This window comes from Glandiceps talaboti, chromosome 4, assembly GCF_964340395.1.
Source record: "Glandiceps talaboti chromosome 4, keGlaTala1.1, whole genome shotgun sequence".
Lineage (NCBI taxonomy): Eukaryota > Metazoa > Hemichordata > Enteropneusta > Spengelidae > Glandiceps > Glandiceps talaboti.
This window is the reverse complement of record NC_135552.1, coordinates 28,964,285-28,982,656: the sequence shown is the minus strand read 5'-3', so window position 1 is coordinate 28,982,656 and position 18,372 is coordinate 28,964,285. Positions and strand designations below refer to the sequence as shown.

At 35.9% G+C, this 18,372-nt stretch overlaps 1 protein-coding gene across 1 annotated transcript in view; it reads left to right on the top strand.

The window, feature by feature from the left end:
* Positions 1-18,372, top strand: part of LOC144434449 (thrombospondin type-1 domain-containing protein 7A-like) — an 80,628-nt gene that overhangs the window by 40,720 nt on the left and 21,536 nt on the right. Inside the window, exons 7-12 of the mRNA XM_078122897.1 lie at positions 2,463-2,681; positions 4,067-4,234; positions 4,561-4,731; positions 6,329-6,481; positions 13,613-13,816; positions 15,454-15,581. Of these exons, the coding sequence (XP_077979023.1) occupies positions 2,463-2,681; positions 4,067-4,234; positions 4,561-4,731; positions 6,329-6,481; positions 13,613-13,816; positions 15,454-15,581 (1,043 nt within the window). The remainder of the gene's footprint in view (positions 1-2,462; positions 2,682-4,066; positions 4,235-4,560; positions 4,732-6,328; positions 6,482-13,612; positions 13,817-15,453; positions 15,582-18,372) is intronic.

Here is an 18,372-nt window from a genome sequence, read left to right as displayed (position 1 = left end):
ACTCCCTCTACAATCTGTCAATTTGAATGTCTTGGATGCTTGAGCAAATATTCAAATAATTTTGTCAGGGGCTGACATAGATTGCAGCTAGGGTAACATATGGTACAAGTAATGTACATTTTTGTATGTAGAAGACACTCAAACCATTCAGACTCATCGATTGTTGACCAGAAATGTCTGTTGTGGTAATTACACAGAGTTAACTGTACAAACTACTTGAAGTATATCTAAAGAGACTGGGGTGAAAAGGTCAAGGACCTGTATGGAGCAATGTAGTGCTATATGGAAGTTTATACAGCAAACAGGTGTTCATACAGGATGTACATAGGACCACTTATATCCCTCAGCATGCCTTAAGTTTCCTGCTTCACAGATTCCAGCGATGTTTATGTCTGTCCTTGATAAATGTAGTGATTATGTGCCAAGGAATGCAGATGTTCAGAGAGTGCATAGGACAATAGTTTTGTGGTTTTTCATTCATATATATTCATATGTAAGTGAGTCAAGACTAGTGCTTTGTGGTTACAAATAGGGTTATTACAAACACATGGATGTTATTGCATATTCCAATTATGACTCATAGACCTTAATGTCATTAACATAGAATGCCCCTCTTGTTACTTTATTCAAGAAAACGTCAACTACATGTACACTCACTGTCACATTTTTCTGACATGGTTATTTCATTTGATGATTACTGTTGGATAAACACTGCAAAAAAGTAACACATTATGTGCCCACATTTGAAAATTTACTGATTTAAAATTCACATCTTTAATGATTAACAATTACATTATTATAATAATTTATAAACATATGTTCAGACACCTACTCTTATAACTCATTTAACACATTAGTATGTTTCAATTTAATAACAGATTATTGTTATTATTATTACTATTCTATTAATTTTAATGTTTTATTTGTTTTACTTTTTTTTTACTGTATACTTTAAATTTCTTTTATTTTACTTATTTCAACTGTGTGCTTTGTAACCTTTAGTAATTCCTCTGGGAATTATTACCTGTTCAAATAAATTATTATTCTTATTGTTGTTTAGGCAATTTCTTTAGGGTCTCTTTCAGCAGGGTTTTAAGTCAGAAGTAATTTTGGTGATGACACAGTCCTCAGTTTTATAACCCTACATGGAAGACTCAGTAATCAGACAACAGTCTTGGTAATCAGACATGTACTTGTCTAGTAAAGTAACAATTTCGCCACTCCTTTTGTATTTTAAATACACGGCAAAAATATTGTTATTATGATGATATTTTAATCACCGTTATACTACAAAGCTTGTTTTTGGAATGGAATTATCATGAACACTGTCGTACTACTAAATGCGACCATGGGATTGGATCACAGTTCATGACATGTCTTGGCAGTCTATGTCTGGACGCATAACGACAAGCATTGTCTGATATATGAGACATTTCTTTGCTCAAGATATGTTTCATATTTTTACTTAAAAAACATCCAACTTTTGTGGCAATTGTCATCTATTTTGAACTGAGCACTGGAAGAAAACTATAAATGAGATATTTTATAATAATAAGAGAATTGAAGAACTTCGATTTTCAAGGAACTTGTCCTGAAAGTAGCACATCATACCTTAAACTGTGCAGTGCTAGTACTACACTGTACTAGTAGCACAATGAACATACTTTGGTACCAGTTAACTGTTAGGTCATATGTACAGCCCTGATGACAGGCTGTCCTGTTCTACAGCAAGGGCAGTATTAAACTTGATGTTGTGCACATACAACCTAAATTCCAACTCAAGGAATAGGGTTGGAGCTAGTTATCCCATTCTTAGACTTGTGATATATTAAATAGCCTAGGTTCTAGGCCTGGTGAAATCCAAAGCTGACAGTACACCTTGCAGTCACAACATTTGCCTTGAGGAATTGTTTTAAATTAGTAAATACTGGGAATAGAAAGTGTTAGACCAAAAAGTATATTGTATAATAAAAGACACATTTTAGATTCTTTTCACATGAAATATGCACATGTACACCTCATTTTAGATAGTCTAAAGGCTATCCATGGCACTGAATCTCTTCTTGGATGAAGAGAGGTCTTGTTAGCCATGGAGAATCTCTAGACTGCATTTTAGACCAACAGGCAGAGAACCATATACCCTTCCTACCCCATAAAGTCATATATGGGAAATAGCCATGTATGGCACCAAAAGTTATGATGGAGTTAGTGATCTTTTGTAACATAAGCCCTAACATAAAAAAGATCACAAGGTCAAACTGGATATCAAATAATTATACAATGAACCATAAAAACCTGGCTGTGAGGTCATTTTCTAGTAATAACTATGAGCCATATGCAAGGAGTTGTCATTCTGGAAAACATGTTATTGACCATATTTTACCATTTTGACTAATACATTTTTTGGGGGTGAAATAATAAAATTGTCAAAATATCCAAAAAATTACTTTTGTCTTTGACAGGGGTACCAGTGGAAGAATATCATTGTGATTTGGCATCCAAACCTGCTCACAGTCATACATGTAATGTATCATGTCCCGTTGACTGTGTTCTCAGTGTATGGAGTGATTGGTCAGAGTGTAGTCAAACATGTGGTGAGGCATACAAATACAAAAGTAGAAGAATCCTCCAGCTACCAGCATTTGGTGGAGCTGTTTGTCCAAATGATGCTGATGTCAATGGTAAGAGTTACATGTACATCGTTTTTAGACTGTAAGATATGTCATGTAGTTCAGTCATATCAGATTCTAGCATGGCATGAATGTCGTATCATACAGACTACATCATTCTGTGTGTGGCATGAATGTCGTATCATACAGACTACATCATTCTGTGCGTGGCATGAATGTCGTATCATACAGACTACATCATTCTGTGCGTGGCATGAATGTCGTATCATACAGACTACATCATTCTGTGTGTGGCATGAATAAACTTATTAAACTTACACATTATTAGCCCCCAAAGGGTGAAGCCCGACGGGGGCTACTATGTTGGGTCCTGTCCGTCCGTCCATATGTCCATCCGTCCGTCCTTCCATCTGTCCTTCCATGTCCACCTGTATCTCCAATATGCATGTGGCAATTACATCCAAACCTGGTACAAATGTCAGATGTTATGGAGGGCATATGCACATCACTTGGTTTTACAACCCTCATGACAACAGCGAAATGGCGGCCATATTTATCGTAAACAATCACACTTTGCCCAATAACTCTTAAAGTTTAACAGATAGACACCTCAATTCAAGTGTCTTCACCCATGTTATCGATCATGAGCTTTTTAATGGCACATTGACTTTTGACCTTGACCTCCATCTTCAAGGTCAAATAGTCATATTATTGTCAAAGTGTGTATGTATATCTCTGATATCCATGGACTAATTTCAACCAAACCTTGTACAAATGTCAGATGCTATAGTCTGCATCTTCACATAACTTTGTTTCACAACCCCCACGATAACTGCAAAAAGGTGGCCATATTTGTCATAAATATTCACATATTGGTCGATAACTCTTGACGCTTAACAGATAGAGACCCTATTCAAGTGCCTTCGTTGTGGTTATCAATGATGAGCTTTCAAATGACACACTGACTTTTGACCTGGACCTTCATCTTCAAGGTCAAATAGCTATGTCTTCCTATTTTGAAAGCATTATGATAATATAAATATTAATGCTAATGTGCCTTAAATTGTCAAGAATTTACACATATAATAGATAAGAAATGAACAACCCTTTCAGGTGTTGTCAGTGTATCTTTTTGATTGCCTTAAAGGCCATGCAATAGTTGTCCTTCTTGAACTGAAAGCCTACAACATAATGTACAAACTAAAGAACTTGTTGTAGTCATGTCTTCCATGAAGACTTGTTTGAGACCTGCAAGGATTGCAGTTGTCAAATAACAAGGAAGTATGGCAATGATGTAAAATAGAACGACTAATTTTCAAGCTGCCAATTATTAAAACTGGTACTGACCAATTAAGTGCAGGGTAAGTGAGTAATTGATACATGGTAGTGTGTACCAACATTCATCTAACCTTTCTTTGCATGTATGTCTTCAACAGGTGTAATAGTCAAGACAAAGAAATGCAAAGACTTAACACCATGCTATACTTACCAATGGGAAGTGTTGCCTTGGAATGAATGTACAGTACTAAATGACCAGTGTGGTCCTGGCTACCAGACTAGAGATGTGTTCTGTCAACAAAGTAATGGTATTAGACTAGATCAAGGTACTGCACAGCAATACAATTGAAGCTAGTTAACCTGAAACTGAACATCATCCAGCTTGACAAAAATCTATGCTGAATGTCAAGAAGGCAGATGAACTTTAAAAATATATAATAGAGTGCATGTACAAAAGATGTATTCCTTGACATTATTTGTGATGTAATGTTCACATTTTTTATATAATATTCTCTTTATAATGATTTAACCTTTGACCAAATCACTTAATGAATAAACTAAGATTTTATCAGTTATATTTACAAATATAAATCCGTATTAAATATCAAAACTAAACACTTTCACTAACATAATTCATATGTATTCTATATAGTTGTATGTCTTGAGAAGTTGCTGATAGCCAGACCAACATCCTATCAGAGATGTTTTATACCATGTGGTGGTGACTGTGTCTTGTCTGATTGGTCAGATTGGACACAGTGTTCTAAGACATGTGGTGACACACCAGGTGTGATGACAAGGTCCAGACATATCACAAGTACAGGTAAGGAGTTGGTCACATATATAAACCCAAGCTTTGTAACTTTGACTGTGCACAGTGCACAGCTAGTTTAACCCTTTCACCATGAGAACCCAGTATACTGGGACATGCTAAGGCGTCCACGAGAACATCATATATCGGGATGCCAAAGTTCATTCACCTGCCTTGCCATAAAACCATATTGCTATAAAATTTGCTGCCATAACTACATGTAGTTCCACACATGTGTGCTAGCTTGTTTATCTTAGCCTGCCATTTTGAATATGTTACAGTGAACAGTACCTGAAGTACAGCCCAAATGACAAGCGATCATGATTTTTATGTCATGTTTTTCGCCAATGAAATTGAATTTAAATATGGTGGAGATAAGTAACGGGTCTCATAACATGGTCTATGATATAAATTATGGTACTGTCCTTGGATATTTCGACTTTGACTCAAAATACATCATGTCTCTTTGTAATAAATCTTCTCATTTCTATACATTGAGTAACTACATATTGCAGCAGGTCACACAAAATCCTTATCTTGGTCTCATTTTGTCAGAGGACATGGTCCACATATTGCAAATATCACAAAGAAAGCAAACTCGACATTGGGGTTTCTGAGAAGAAACCTCCGTCATTGTACACAGTCATGTAAGAAAACAGCTTATGTCTCACTAGTAATCCATGCTAGAATATGGTTCAGTGGTTTGGGACCCTTACTTACAGAAAAACATTGACCGACTCGAACAGGTACAGCATAGAGCAGCATCACAGGGAACTACAGGCGTAGGGACAAAGGGTGTGTCACCAAAATGGTAGAAAGACTCGAACTTACATCACTCCAGAATAGACACATGCACAGCCAACAGGCTAATTTTCTATACAGGGTGGTTGAGGGCCTAGTACCAGCAATTCAACCAGCAAACTATCTTAAACCCGTAAGACCCAAAAGATCTATAAAAGCTTGGAAATTTGCGGACTATATCTCAGCTAACATTGTTGAACAAAGAGTTACTAACAACTCAAAGTGTTTTGAAATTGACAATTGTAAAACTGCTCAATATAAACAGTCATTCTTTGTAAAAAACACTAGTAGACTGGAACCATCTAGAAAATAGCATTGTGTGCACTAAATCTTGTGACGCCTTTAAAATGGCAGTCACTGTCAAAAACCATTCTGACTAAATACTCTCCCCCGGTGTGTTATTCCTTACCCAGGCCCTACACCGTAACTATACAGATACAGATACAGATACAGAACTACTTATAAAGTACAACAGTGCTCCAAATGTGAAGTAAGCGAAATGTGTTGAGTACGTACCATCAATACTGTCCCAACAACTATATATTTATGATAGAGGGACTGGTTTATCTCTTTTTGTTACATAGTTGTCCTAAATAAAAAGATGTGGGATTTTGTTTTTAGTTGATTTTACCCTGAGCTGTACATAATGCATGAATTGTAATGCTATAGTATATGGTTCTCATTTTATCCCACTCTAGAACTACTATGTAACTTATGACAGCAGTGTCCACACATTACTGATAATGACTTGTAATGTAATGCTAACATGACTCTCATTCCATTGTTATTCCATTGCTTTAAATTCTAGAACTACTACACAATTTGAGACAGCAGTGTCCACACATTACTGATAATGACTTGATGGAAATCAAAACATGTCCTACGGTGATGTGTCCTTCATATAGCTGGGATGTTGGCACTTGGAGGAGTTGCATATTGCACCATGATGGTAACAGTCAAGGTATGTATCATATTACATGTAGACGCGTATACACATACTGTTGGTATTTGCACTGCATTGTTTATTTGAATTGGTATACACATGCTGTTGGTATTTGCATTGCAGTGTTTATATGCATTGGTATACACATACTGTTGGTATTTGCATTGCAGTGTGTATATGCATTGGTATACACATACTGTTGGTATTTGCATTGCAGTGTTTATATGCATTGGTATACACATACTGTTGGTATTTGCATTGCAGTGTTTATATGCATTGGTATACACATACTGTTGGTATTTGCATTGCAGTGTTTATATGCATTGGTATACACATACTGTTGGTATTTGCACTGCATTGTTTATATGCATTGGTATACACATACTGTTGGTATTTGCACTGCATTGTTTATTTGCATTGGTATACACATACTGTTGGTATTTGCACTGCATTTTTTTTTTTGCATTGGTATACACATACTGTTGGTATTTGCACTGCATTGTTTATTTGCATTGGTATACACATTCGACAAAATTCTATTCAAATAATTATCAACTGTTTGCATTCCTACTAATTAAATATTGAGACTACTTTGATAAAATCCAGTTTATTTGAAATTCTTTCTTTGGAGTATAGATTTTATAGATTTTTACCCAATGAAATATCCTATTTAATATGTTTTGTTTCTGAAAATGTAACATCTCTAATATTTGATGGCATTGTATATATGTATAGTTGGCATGCAAAGTGTAAAATATAACATCTCTAATATTTGATGGCACTCTATATATGTATAGTTGGCATGCAAAGTGTAAAATATAACATCTCTAATATGTGATGGCACTGTATATATGTATAGTTGGCATGCAAAGTGTAAAATATAACATCTCTAATATGTGATGGCACTCTATATATGTATAGTTGACATGCAAAGTGTAAAATATAAATTTCTGTAAAATTACCCATTGTGTGGTAACTTTAATGGATGATCCTTGATGATCTCAATTTCTAGTGACATTGTCAGCAGTTAGGCAAAGCTTTTGATGATCTCAGTTTCTAGTGACATTGTCAGCAGTTAGGCAAAGCTTTTGATGGTCTCAATTTCTAGTGACATTGTCAGCAGTTAGGCAAAGTTTTTGATGATCTCAGTTTCTAGTGACATTGTCAGCAGTTAGGCAAAGCTTTTGATGGTCTCAATTTCTAGTGACATTGTCAGCAGTTAGGCAAAGCTTTTGATGATCTTAATTTCTAGTGACATTGTCAGCAGTTAGGCAAAGTTTTTGATGATCTCAGTTTCTAGTGACATTGTCAGCAGTTAGGCAAAGCTTTTGATGATCTTAATTTCTAGTGACATTGTCAGCAGTTAGGCAAAGCTTTTGATGGTCTCAATTTCTAGTGACATTGTCAGCAGTTAGGCAAAGTTTTTGATGATCTCAGTTTCTAGTGACATTGTCAGCAGTTAGGCAAAGCTTTTGATGGTCTCAATTTCTAGTGACATTGTCAGCAGTTAGGCAAAGTTTTTGATGATCTCAGTTTCTAGTGACATTGTCAGCAGTTAGGCAAAGCTTTTGATGGTCTCAATTTCTAGTGACATTGTCAGCAGTTAGGCAAAGCTTTTGATGATCTTAATTTCTAGTGACATTGTCAGCAGTTAGGCAAAGTTTTTGATGATCTCAATTTCTAGTGACATTGTCAGAAGTTAGGCAAAGCTTTTGATGATCTCAATTTCTAGTGACATTGTCAGCAGTTAGGCAAAGTTTTTGATGATCTCAATTTCTAGTGACATTGTCAGCAGTTAGGCAAAGCTTTTGATGATCTCAGTTTCTAGTGACATTGTCAGCAGTTAGGCAAAGCTTTTGATGGTCTCAATTTCTAGTGACATTGTCAGCAGTTAGGCAAAGTTTTTGATGATCTCAGTTTCTAGTGACATTGTCAGCAGTTAGGCAAAGCTTTTGATGGTCTCAATTTCTAGTGACATTGTCAGCAGTTAGGCAAAGTTTTTGATGATCTCAGTTTCTAGTGACATTGTCAGAAGTTAGGCAAAGCTTTTGATGATCTCAATTTCTAGTGACATTGTCAGCAGTTAGGCAAAGTTTTTGATGATCTCAGTTTCTAGTGACATTGTCAGCAGTTAGGCAAAGCTTTTGATGATCTCAATTTCTAGTGACATTGTCAGCAGTTAGGCAAAGCTTTTGATGATCTCAGTTTCTAGTGACATTGTCAGCAGTTAGGCAAAGTTTTTGATGATCTCAGTTTCTAGTGACATTGTCAGCAGTTAGGCAAAGCTTTTGATGATCTCAATTTCTAGTGACATTGTCAGCAGTTAGGCAAAGCTTTTGATGATCTCAATTTCTAGTGACATTGTCAGCAGTTAGGCAAAGCTTTTGATGATCTTAATTTCTAGTGACATTGTCAGCAGTTAGGCAAAGCTTTTGATGATCTCAGTTTCTAGTGACATTGTCAGCAGTTAGGCAAAGCTTTTGATGGTCTCAATTTCTAGTGACATTGTCAGCAGTTAGGCAAAGCTTTTGATGATCTCAATTTCTAGTGACATTGTCAGCAGTTAGGCAAAATTTTTGATGGTCTCAATTTCTAGTGACATTGTCAGCAGTTAGGCAAAGTTTTTGATGATCTCAGTTTCTAGTGACATTGTCAGCAGTTAGGCAAAGTTTTTGATGATCTCAATTTCTAGTGACATTGTCAGCAGTTAGGCAAAGCTTTTGATGATCTCAATTTCTAGTGACATTGTCAGCAGTTAGGCAAAGCTTTTGATGATCTCAATTTCTAGTGACATTGTCAGCAGTTAGGCAAAGCTTTTGATGATCTTAATTTCTAGTGACATTGTCAGCAGTTAGGCAAAATTTTTGATGATCTTTTTCTTGGGATTAGAACTCAGGCTGACACGTTCATCCAGTAATTGGTATCTAGCTTTATATATGTGTGACATGGTATAGTATTAATGCAATACCGTTAATGACAGTCAGATAGACAATAAATAGGGTTGGGGTAATAGTAGACAAGTTTACAAGTTGAACAACATACGACATACAAGAGTAAAAAAATGCATTTAATTTTGCAAGCAACGGTTGAAATATCTCAATTTCTAGTGACATTGTCAGCAGTTAGGCAAAGTTTTTGATGATCTCAATTACTAGTGACATTGTCAGCAGTTAGGCAAAGCTTTCGATGGTCTCAGTTTCTAGTGACATTGTCAGCAGTTAGGCAAAGCTTTTGATGATCTCAATTTCTAGTGACATTGTCAGCAGTTAGGCAAAGCTTTTGATGATCTCAATTTCTAGTGACATTGTCAGCAGTTAGGCAAAGCTTTTGATGATCTCAGTTTCTAGTGACATTGTCAGCAGTTAGGCAAAGCTTTTGATGATCTCAATTTCTAGTGACATTGTCAGCAGTTAGGCAAAGCTTTTGATGATCTCAATTTCTAGTGACATTGTCAGCAGTTAGGCAAAGCTTTTGATGGTCTCAATTACTAGTGACATTGTCAGCAGTTAGGCAAAGCTTTTGATGGTCTCAATTTCTAGTGACATTGTCAGCAGTTAGGCAAAGCTTTTGATGATCTCAATTTCTAGTGACATTGTCAGCAGTTAGGCAAAGTTTTTGATGATCTCAATTTCTAGTGACATTGTCAGCAGTTAGGCAAAGCTTTTGAACTGGTTCAATTAAATATAAATCCCCAATATTTTTTCTTTATTCAGACAAGGAAAATATGAGTGACTGAAAGGGCCTTTTCAGTATGAGTCTAAGTAAAATTTTCAAAAATAATATAAAAATAAGTGCACAAGATAATGAGGGCCCTATCCTAGCAAAATTAAGGTAATTTATATTGAAATCTTTGTAAGTTGTAGCAGATAAGTCCCTTTATTTGATGCTGTTTTCCACTAAAGTTATTGTACAATGGATAGAAATCTATGCAAGTTTTACTAGATTTCCATCTTGCTATTTATAAATAATACCTTGCAATGTTCTCCAATGTATGGAACCTATTATTTTAAGTGTTACCAGATATTTTCCTTTGTATTGAATACCAAGGTTGTGAAAGAGTGGCAAAAATGCTAGGCCCTAAGTAACTGGAGATTGCATGTGACCTGAATAATGACTTAAGGACACACTCATTTTTTTAATGTTTCTCTACTGTCTTTTGTGACTTTGTATATCAATGTATAAAAGACACCACAATTGGATTAAGTGATCTCTCCAAAAAATCTGAACACTTGTTATTAAGATGAAGGTCAAGAAAGCAGCTGCTGCTATCCTACCATTGTGTGGGTGTTCTTCAGTGCATCGGAATTCTAAAACTTTCTATACTATCCAAATAACCTATAATAGCTAGCAGCACCAGGCTGGACATAGCAACTATAATGTAAATCGTTTTCAAAGTTCCTCAGCCATGTCTAATAAGACACTAGTGTGAATATGTCCTCAGCAGGTTTTTAGCACAGGATCCACGTGTCTGTGCTTTAATACAGACACATCGCCTATAAAAATGATAATACCGAGGGGAAGGATAGTGTCGCGCTTGGCTGCATCTCTCATATAGCGGGAAGGACGCATTGGAACACCGGAACAATGGGAACAAATGGACGTATGCCACATTGTTGTGTGGAATCAATTTCAGTAGTACTATCACAATGACAAGTGTCAATTCAACAATGCCAGGAGGTCAAAGTAATTTCTGAGATAAGCCTGAAAGAAGTAAGATGTGGGTATCTCACCAATAACTGTCATGTCATTTAGAATAGAGGCAGGTGGTCATGAGTGTAGTGAGATAATGGTCAAGTTTATGTTCCCTGGTGAACTTCTTTATAAAATCCTGAGAATTTATTTTGTTTTGATTATCAGCTGCATGTACCCTGATCAATCAAAACATGACAGTTGGTTGCAGTTTCTTGTACATGTATATACAATACCACACAGAAATTCAGATAATTTCCAACCCACTTAAAAATGCTCAAGTTCTCTAGTTCTTTTCATTTTTGGTACCATAAGCTGGGGGTACCGTAGTTAATTCAGATAAGATAAAAATTCCAGTCTGTATTAGTGTTTTACTGAGTGGGCAATTGCCATTATGAATGCTTTTATTGGAGTCTGGACACACCTATATTCACTGGCAACATTTGTGTGTGTTTAAGTGATGTTTAATACAGCAAGTTACAATTATTTATCTCTCTTAAATACTCATAGTAAAGTTATATAGCAACATTTGGTATATATCTTTTAGTCTGAAGAATAGGGTTTGGCTCCAAGCTAATGGCAAGTAATAAAATATGAATGAGGTTTGGAATAATTCCATTCTTTGGTTGAATAGCTAAAATTATTTGAAAATCAAAGTTTCTGAATAGAAGCACAAATTAATGTAAAACATGTTTGTGAACTGAACATATTTATGCATTGAAAACAAACGTCTGCAAATGCAAAAATCTGACCAGATAAAGAGCGTATTTAATTCCTTTGATATTAATTATTATTAGATGAAAGACAACTTGTTCTCCTCCTACTGCCTTAGTTGATCTTCATTTTCTTAGCGATTCTATAAACAGCTGAAATACAAGTATTTGATAAAAGTTCTAAGTGTTTAAGTTTTGCAGTGGATGCTGTTTCTAGTACAGGCTACCTTTCCTGGTGTAATGAAGGTGTTCAGTGAAGGCTAGAGTTCACATTCTAAAACACTGAAGTATATAAGACCCCCCCCCCCCCCTCCCCATCTATTATAATGGGCTCCATCCATCTGTCTGCATCCATCCGTAAAATGTCATTTCTCACACATGCAATATCCTATTTTATTTCATTTATACTTGGCACATAGGTGACATATCATGTGATATATATGCATGTCACTTTGTTTTGCAATATATGACAATGTAACCAAATGACTGCCATATTTGTAGTTAAAAATCGATATTTGGTTCATAACATAAAAACTGTAATACACAGGCAATCCATTCAAGGGTCTACCCACATATTATCAAATGCAAGCTATCTTGCAAATCTTGACCTTTGACCTTGACTTCAGGGTCAGTTATCAAAATCAAGCCAATTCCTGCCTATCACAGACACATGTAGTATTTATATATTGCCAATTTCTTTGAAGAAAAGAACTACCCACAAGCATTATTTTTTGTGCTCATATTACTTTTACTGAATGGCAGCCATACGTCTCATAAGAAATCACTTCAATACATAGATTCTATTCTAGTGTCAAACCCCATATAATCACATGAAACCTTTCTTATATGAGTGACCGTTAACTTTTACCTTGACCTACAAGGTGGACCATCAAAATGAAGCTATTACTTACATATTGCAGACACTTTGTAGTAATTATGTGTGACTTATGTCTCTTAGATCATGTATATAGATAATACAGAACCAGATAAACGTATGCATGATAGAGATGCATTATTTTTGGTGCTCATAATCACTTTTTTCTCAATGGCAGCCATATTTGTAGTGAACAATCACGATTTACCACATAACTCAAAATTGTTAATACATATATATCATAGCTAGAGACTACATTGAAGTGTCACACTTTCTTTTGAGACATTGACCTTTGGACTTGACTCTGATCTTCTGGTTCAATTATCAAAATTCAGGAATTTCCACAATTATCAGACACTTTGTAGTATTTATTAGTTGCCACCAATTTCTGTTAAATCATGTCTCCATTCAGTCACATAGAAGTAAAGTATTGGTTGGGGGGGGGGGGGGCATGTCTTCTATGGAGTCTTGTCAATTTCTATTTTGTGATCAGTGCCCAAGTGCAAGATGTGAGCTGTGCCTTTGTGTGCTGATAACTTACACATGCCTAAACATTAAATTCCCAGTACCCATAATACCATTTAATCTCATGCTAGGCTGTAAGATACGTTGTGCCATTCCACCCACACCGGCCTCCTCTCTCATGAGGGCATCCCATCACAGCTTACCTTACAGACCAATCTTATGCTGAAGGGTCAAAATAGAACAGGAGGGTTGACTTATTTTCATGTACCCCTACATCATATAATACATGATTATGTAGCATGTGAAGTGGTATGTGTTGACCAAGAAATAATTTCTATGCCACATCTAGGTGGGAAAACTCTATTTTGGATATTGTGAATTATACATGCATTTGTGTATTTTTTTTAGCAGGGACTAGAGTGTGTGGTAATGGTGTTCAGAGGCGTAGTGTTCTGTGTCTTCGCAATGATGGTCAGCACATACCTAAACATCACTGTGACAGTGTATCTCTAATGCCAGATGTTCATAGACCATGTACTATAGCATGTCCTACAGATTGTCAAGTTTCTGACTGGGTGGATACATCCCACTGTTCCCATAAATGTGGAACTGGTAAGTATATTACATAAAATTTTCATGCATTCTTGCCGTCATTCTTTGAGAGGAAAGCTTGCCCATTTGTTTAAAATAATGTTTTTAGTCCCAATGGGCACTGCCCTGGAGGAGACTTATACATTGGCATCAATACATCTGTCCATCCGTCCATCCATGCGTGCGTTCACCCTCATATCTCTGACATGCACCAACTGATTCAAACCAAACCTGGCATAAAGGTAACACTACTGTGTGAGACATACATTGTATGCATACCACTTTGTTTTATGACTGAATCAAATATGACTGAAAGGCGGCCATGTTTGTTGTTTGTGTGTTACCCTAATATCTCTGGTAAGCACCAACCGATTACAACCAAACCTGGCATAAAGGTAACATACTATGTGAGACATATGCACACCACTTTGTTTTAAGACCGAATCAAATATGTCCGAATTTGTTATTAAATTTCACAATATGCATCATAACTTTGGAGGTATAATATGTAGTGACTCCATTCAAGTGCCTACACCCATGTTATCAAATATGAGCTTTCCTTTAAGACCTGACATTTGACCTTGAAAGTCTTTTTTCAAGGACAAATAGCCATATTTGGGTTATCTTCGTAGCTTTTTGAATCAAACATTTCAAGTGATCATGATATTCAATCATGTCTTGGGTTTTACTATGTGAGGCATATGTACATTACTTAATTTCATGACCTTGACCTGAACAGCAAAATGGCAGCCATGTTTGTGATAAACAAACACATTTTGCATGTTATCGCCAAAAGTTTGACACATATAGACTCCATTCAAGTGTCTACCTGCTCATTATCAATGATGAGCTTTCTAATGAGACATTAACCTTTGACCTTAACACACATTTTCAAGGTGAAATGACCAAAATCATTCCTTCTATGTTAACTCAAGAAGTTGAATACACAAAGACTCCATTTAAATGTCTATACCCCAAAGGTCAGCTTTCTTTTCATATCTTGACCTGTGCCTTTGATCTCCATATTCAAGCTCAAATAGCAAATTGGTCAATAAATTGTGAAGTTTTGTATCTTGAGACTTTTTCAGATTTGCACTATAACTTTGCTATAAAACATACAAGTTGGGGCTATGTTTTCGATTGAAGGGTCATCTTATTTTCTTTCCACAACTGAGTAACAAATTAATTAGTCAAGTCTTGAGAAACACCTTAAAATAAAAGTGAGTTTGCCCTTATCAAGTTATTTATTGCTCCCTGTCTTACTCAGCTTGCAAGTTGATTAAAAACAAAAGAATTTCCAATCACATACTGTACATAGAGGGCGCTAGATAAGATGTTTTCTATGTCTCAGCAAGTGGGATTTGTCTCCAGCAGTCATAGTCATGTATTAAAGTTTAAGGTTGAATTGATATTTAATCAAAATCAAAACATTTGCCTTTGACCAAAAAATTATTATGTAATTTTTGAATATTGCTTATAAGAAAAGTAAGAATGTTATTTAGAACCAAAGATATTTTTACAAAAATCTGGCTGGTGTTGTGATGACAAAAAGGTTGTAATTAGTTTCAGTAGTGACATTTTTACAGTAGTTAATGAATTATATTTTCACATTTTTATCCAATTAATATTATAAAATATATACCATATGTGATTTGTAGGAATGAAGTTAAAGACCAGCAGAGTGTTGACTGCCCCAGCACATGGCGGAAGGAAGTGCCCTGCTGTTCTGAGTCAAACCGTTTGTTTGGAGAAACCCTGTGATCAATTTGAGTGGCAAACTTCCAAGGTATTGTGATGTGTCATTCTTGACATGTTCAGCTATAACTCTTTTCAATTATTAAATATTTGAAGGGGCACACACTGAGTTTATACATTTAGAGGCACAAGTTTTGCTGTATGTGAAAGATACCCATTGTATTAGTCTGGATGCCAACTGATGTATAGTGGTAACGATAATGTGTAGGAACTAGACTACCATGATTGTATTTTAGCTACTGAAATATAGTTAAACCATCACTTGCTATTGGTAAAAGTCAGAACCTGGCATTTTGGAATCATACAATACATAAACAATTTCATGATGTAATTTATTAGCAACTGAACTGAGGTTCAGTAGTGCTATAGGGATCACCCGGCGTCTGTCTGTCTGTCTGTGTGTGTGTGTGTGTAAACAACTTAAAGTCAAAAACCGCTGAACTGATTGCCATGATATTTGGTGGGTCCATTACCTTGGGTGTCTAGTTGGGAAATTGTTCAAATCAAAATGATCGCATCACAGGTGTGTGATTTGGGTAAAAAAATTTGATTTTTGGTCAAAAAACTTAAACTCAGAAACTGCTGGGCAGATTGGGCCGACATTTGGTAGGAACACTCTTAAGGGGATGTAAAGTAAGATTTGTTCATGACATGATGATTCCATCAGTGATATGCAAATTAGGGCTAAAATGATCACACATATATTGCAAAGATAACAACGGGATTAATAGACAATTGAATTAAACATTCAAAAAATGTATGTAAATATGCCTAGCAAAAAGACCACGCCCATAGCAACAGCCAAATGATCACGTATATTGCAAAGATAATATCAGGAATTCATACACAAGTGAACAAAAACATACAAAAATGTATGCAAATATATCTAACAACATGACCACGCCCATAGCAACAGCAAAATGATCACATATATCGTAAAGATAGCAACATGGCAACTGGATAGTCATTCAACAAATGAACACTTATTGTTAGCATGGACTACCATATGGATAAACATTTTTAAAAACTGTACAGTTGTGCAACATTTGCTACATGTGCTACAGTATTTTTAAAGTATATGTCATCAACTGTGCTAACAGAATATGACCTCAGTGCCATTGAAGGCGTGCATTGATGACATCAACTGTGCTAACATACCAGAATATGACATCAGTGCCATTGAAGGCGTGCATTGATGACATCAACTGTGCTAACATACAAGAATATGACATCAGTGCTATTGAAGGCGTGCATTGACGACATCAACTGTGCTAACAGAATATGACCTCAGTGCCATTGAAGGCATGCATTGACATCAACTTTGCTAACAGAATATGATATCATTGCCATTGAAGGTGTGCAATGACATCAACTGGGCTAACATACCAGAATATAATATCAGTACCATTGAAGGCATGCATTTGACATCAACTGTGCTAACATACCAGAATATGACATCAGTGCTATTGAAGGCATGCATTGATGACATCAACTGTGCTAACATACCAGAATATAATATCAGTACCATTGAAGGCATGCATTTGACATCAACTGTGCTAACATACCAGAATATAATATCAGTACCATTGCAGGCATGCATTTGACATCAACTGTGCTAACATACCAGAATATAATATCAGTACCATTGAAGGCATGCATTTGACATCAACTGTGCTAACATACCAGAATATAATATCAGTACCATTGAAGGCATGCATTTGACATCAACTGTGCTAACATACCAGAATATAATATCAGTACCATTGAAGGCATGCATTTGACATCAACTGTGCTAACATACCAGAATATAATATCAGTACCATTGAAGGCATGCATTTGACATCAACTGTGCTAACATACCACATTACCAGAATATGACATCAGTGCCATTGAAGGCGTGCATTGGCTAAAAGGGCTGTTTTGTATGTATAGATATCTACTGCATAATTGTACTCAAATATCCTTGTACTGTATGCCCTCCCTCATTGACTACACAGGGCTAATCATTCATTGACAGTGTTACTGTGATGCCCCTTGGGGCATTGCACTAACAAGGAGTATCACAGTAACACTTCATTGAATGATTAGACCAATGTACATGTAGTTGATGAGGGCCCACAGTACAAGGATATATAAACAACTTAAAGTCAAAAACCGTTGGACCAATTACCATGATATTTGGTAGGTATATTACCTTTGGTGTCTAGTTGGGAGATTGTTCAAATCAAAATGATCTTACCACTGATGTGGGATTTGGGAGGAAAAATGTGATTTTTGGTAAAAAAAAAAAAAAACTTTAAAAAAAAAGTTAAACTCAAAAAATACTTGGCTGATCGATCTGAAATTTTATGGGAATTTTCTTAGTCATCTTTAGATTAAGAATTGTTCATAACATGATCCCATACGTGATATGCAAATTAGGTATAGAAATTTATATTTTAGGTCTAAAAATTATGTATTGAAACTGCAAGATGAGTGGGGTTGAAACTTGGTGGGGAGGTTTCTAGAGGTGTTGTTCTGCTGTTATTATTGAAAACATTATGTTACAATTGGCCCTACCAAGCATGACCATGCCCTTAGCAACAGTGAAATGATGATGCATATTACAAAGACAACAGGGATGGGTAGGTAAGTGAATGCAGCTTCAAAATATGTATGCATATATTCCTATCAACAGGACCACACCCATAGCAACAGCTTAATGATGGTTTATATTGCAAAGATGAAAAGTGGGAAGGGCAGGCAAGTTAATAAAGAAATGTACATGAATATGCCTAGCAACAAGACTATGCCCATAGCAACAGTTAAATACAGTTGTGCTA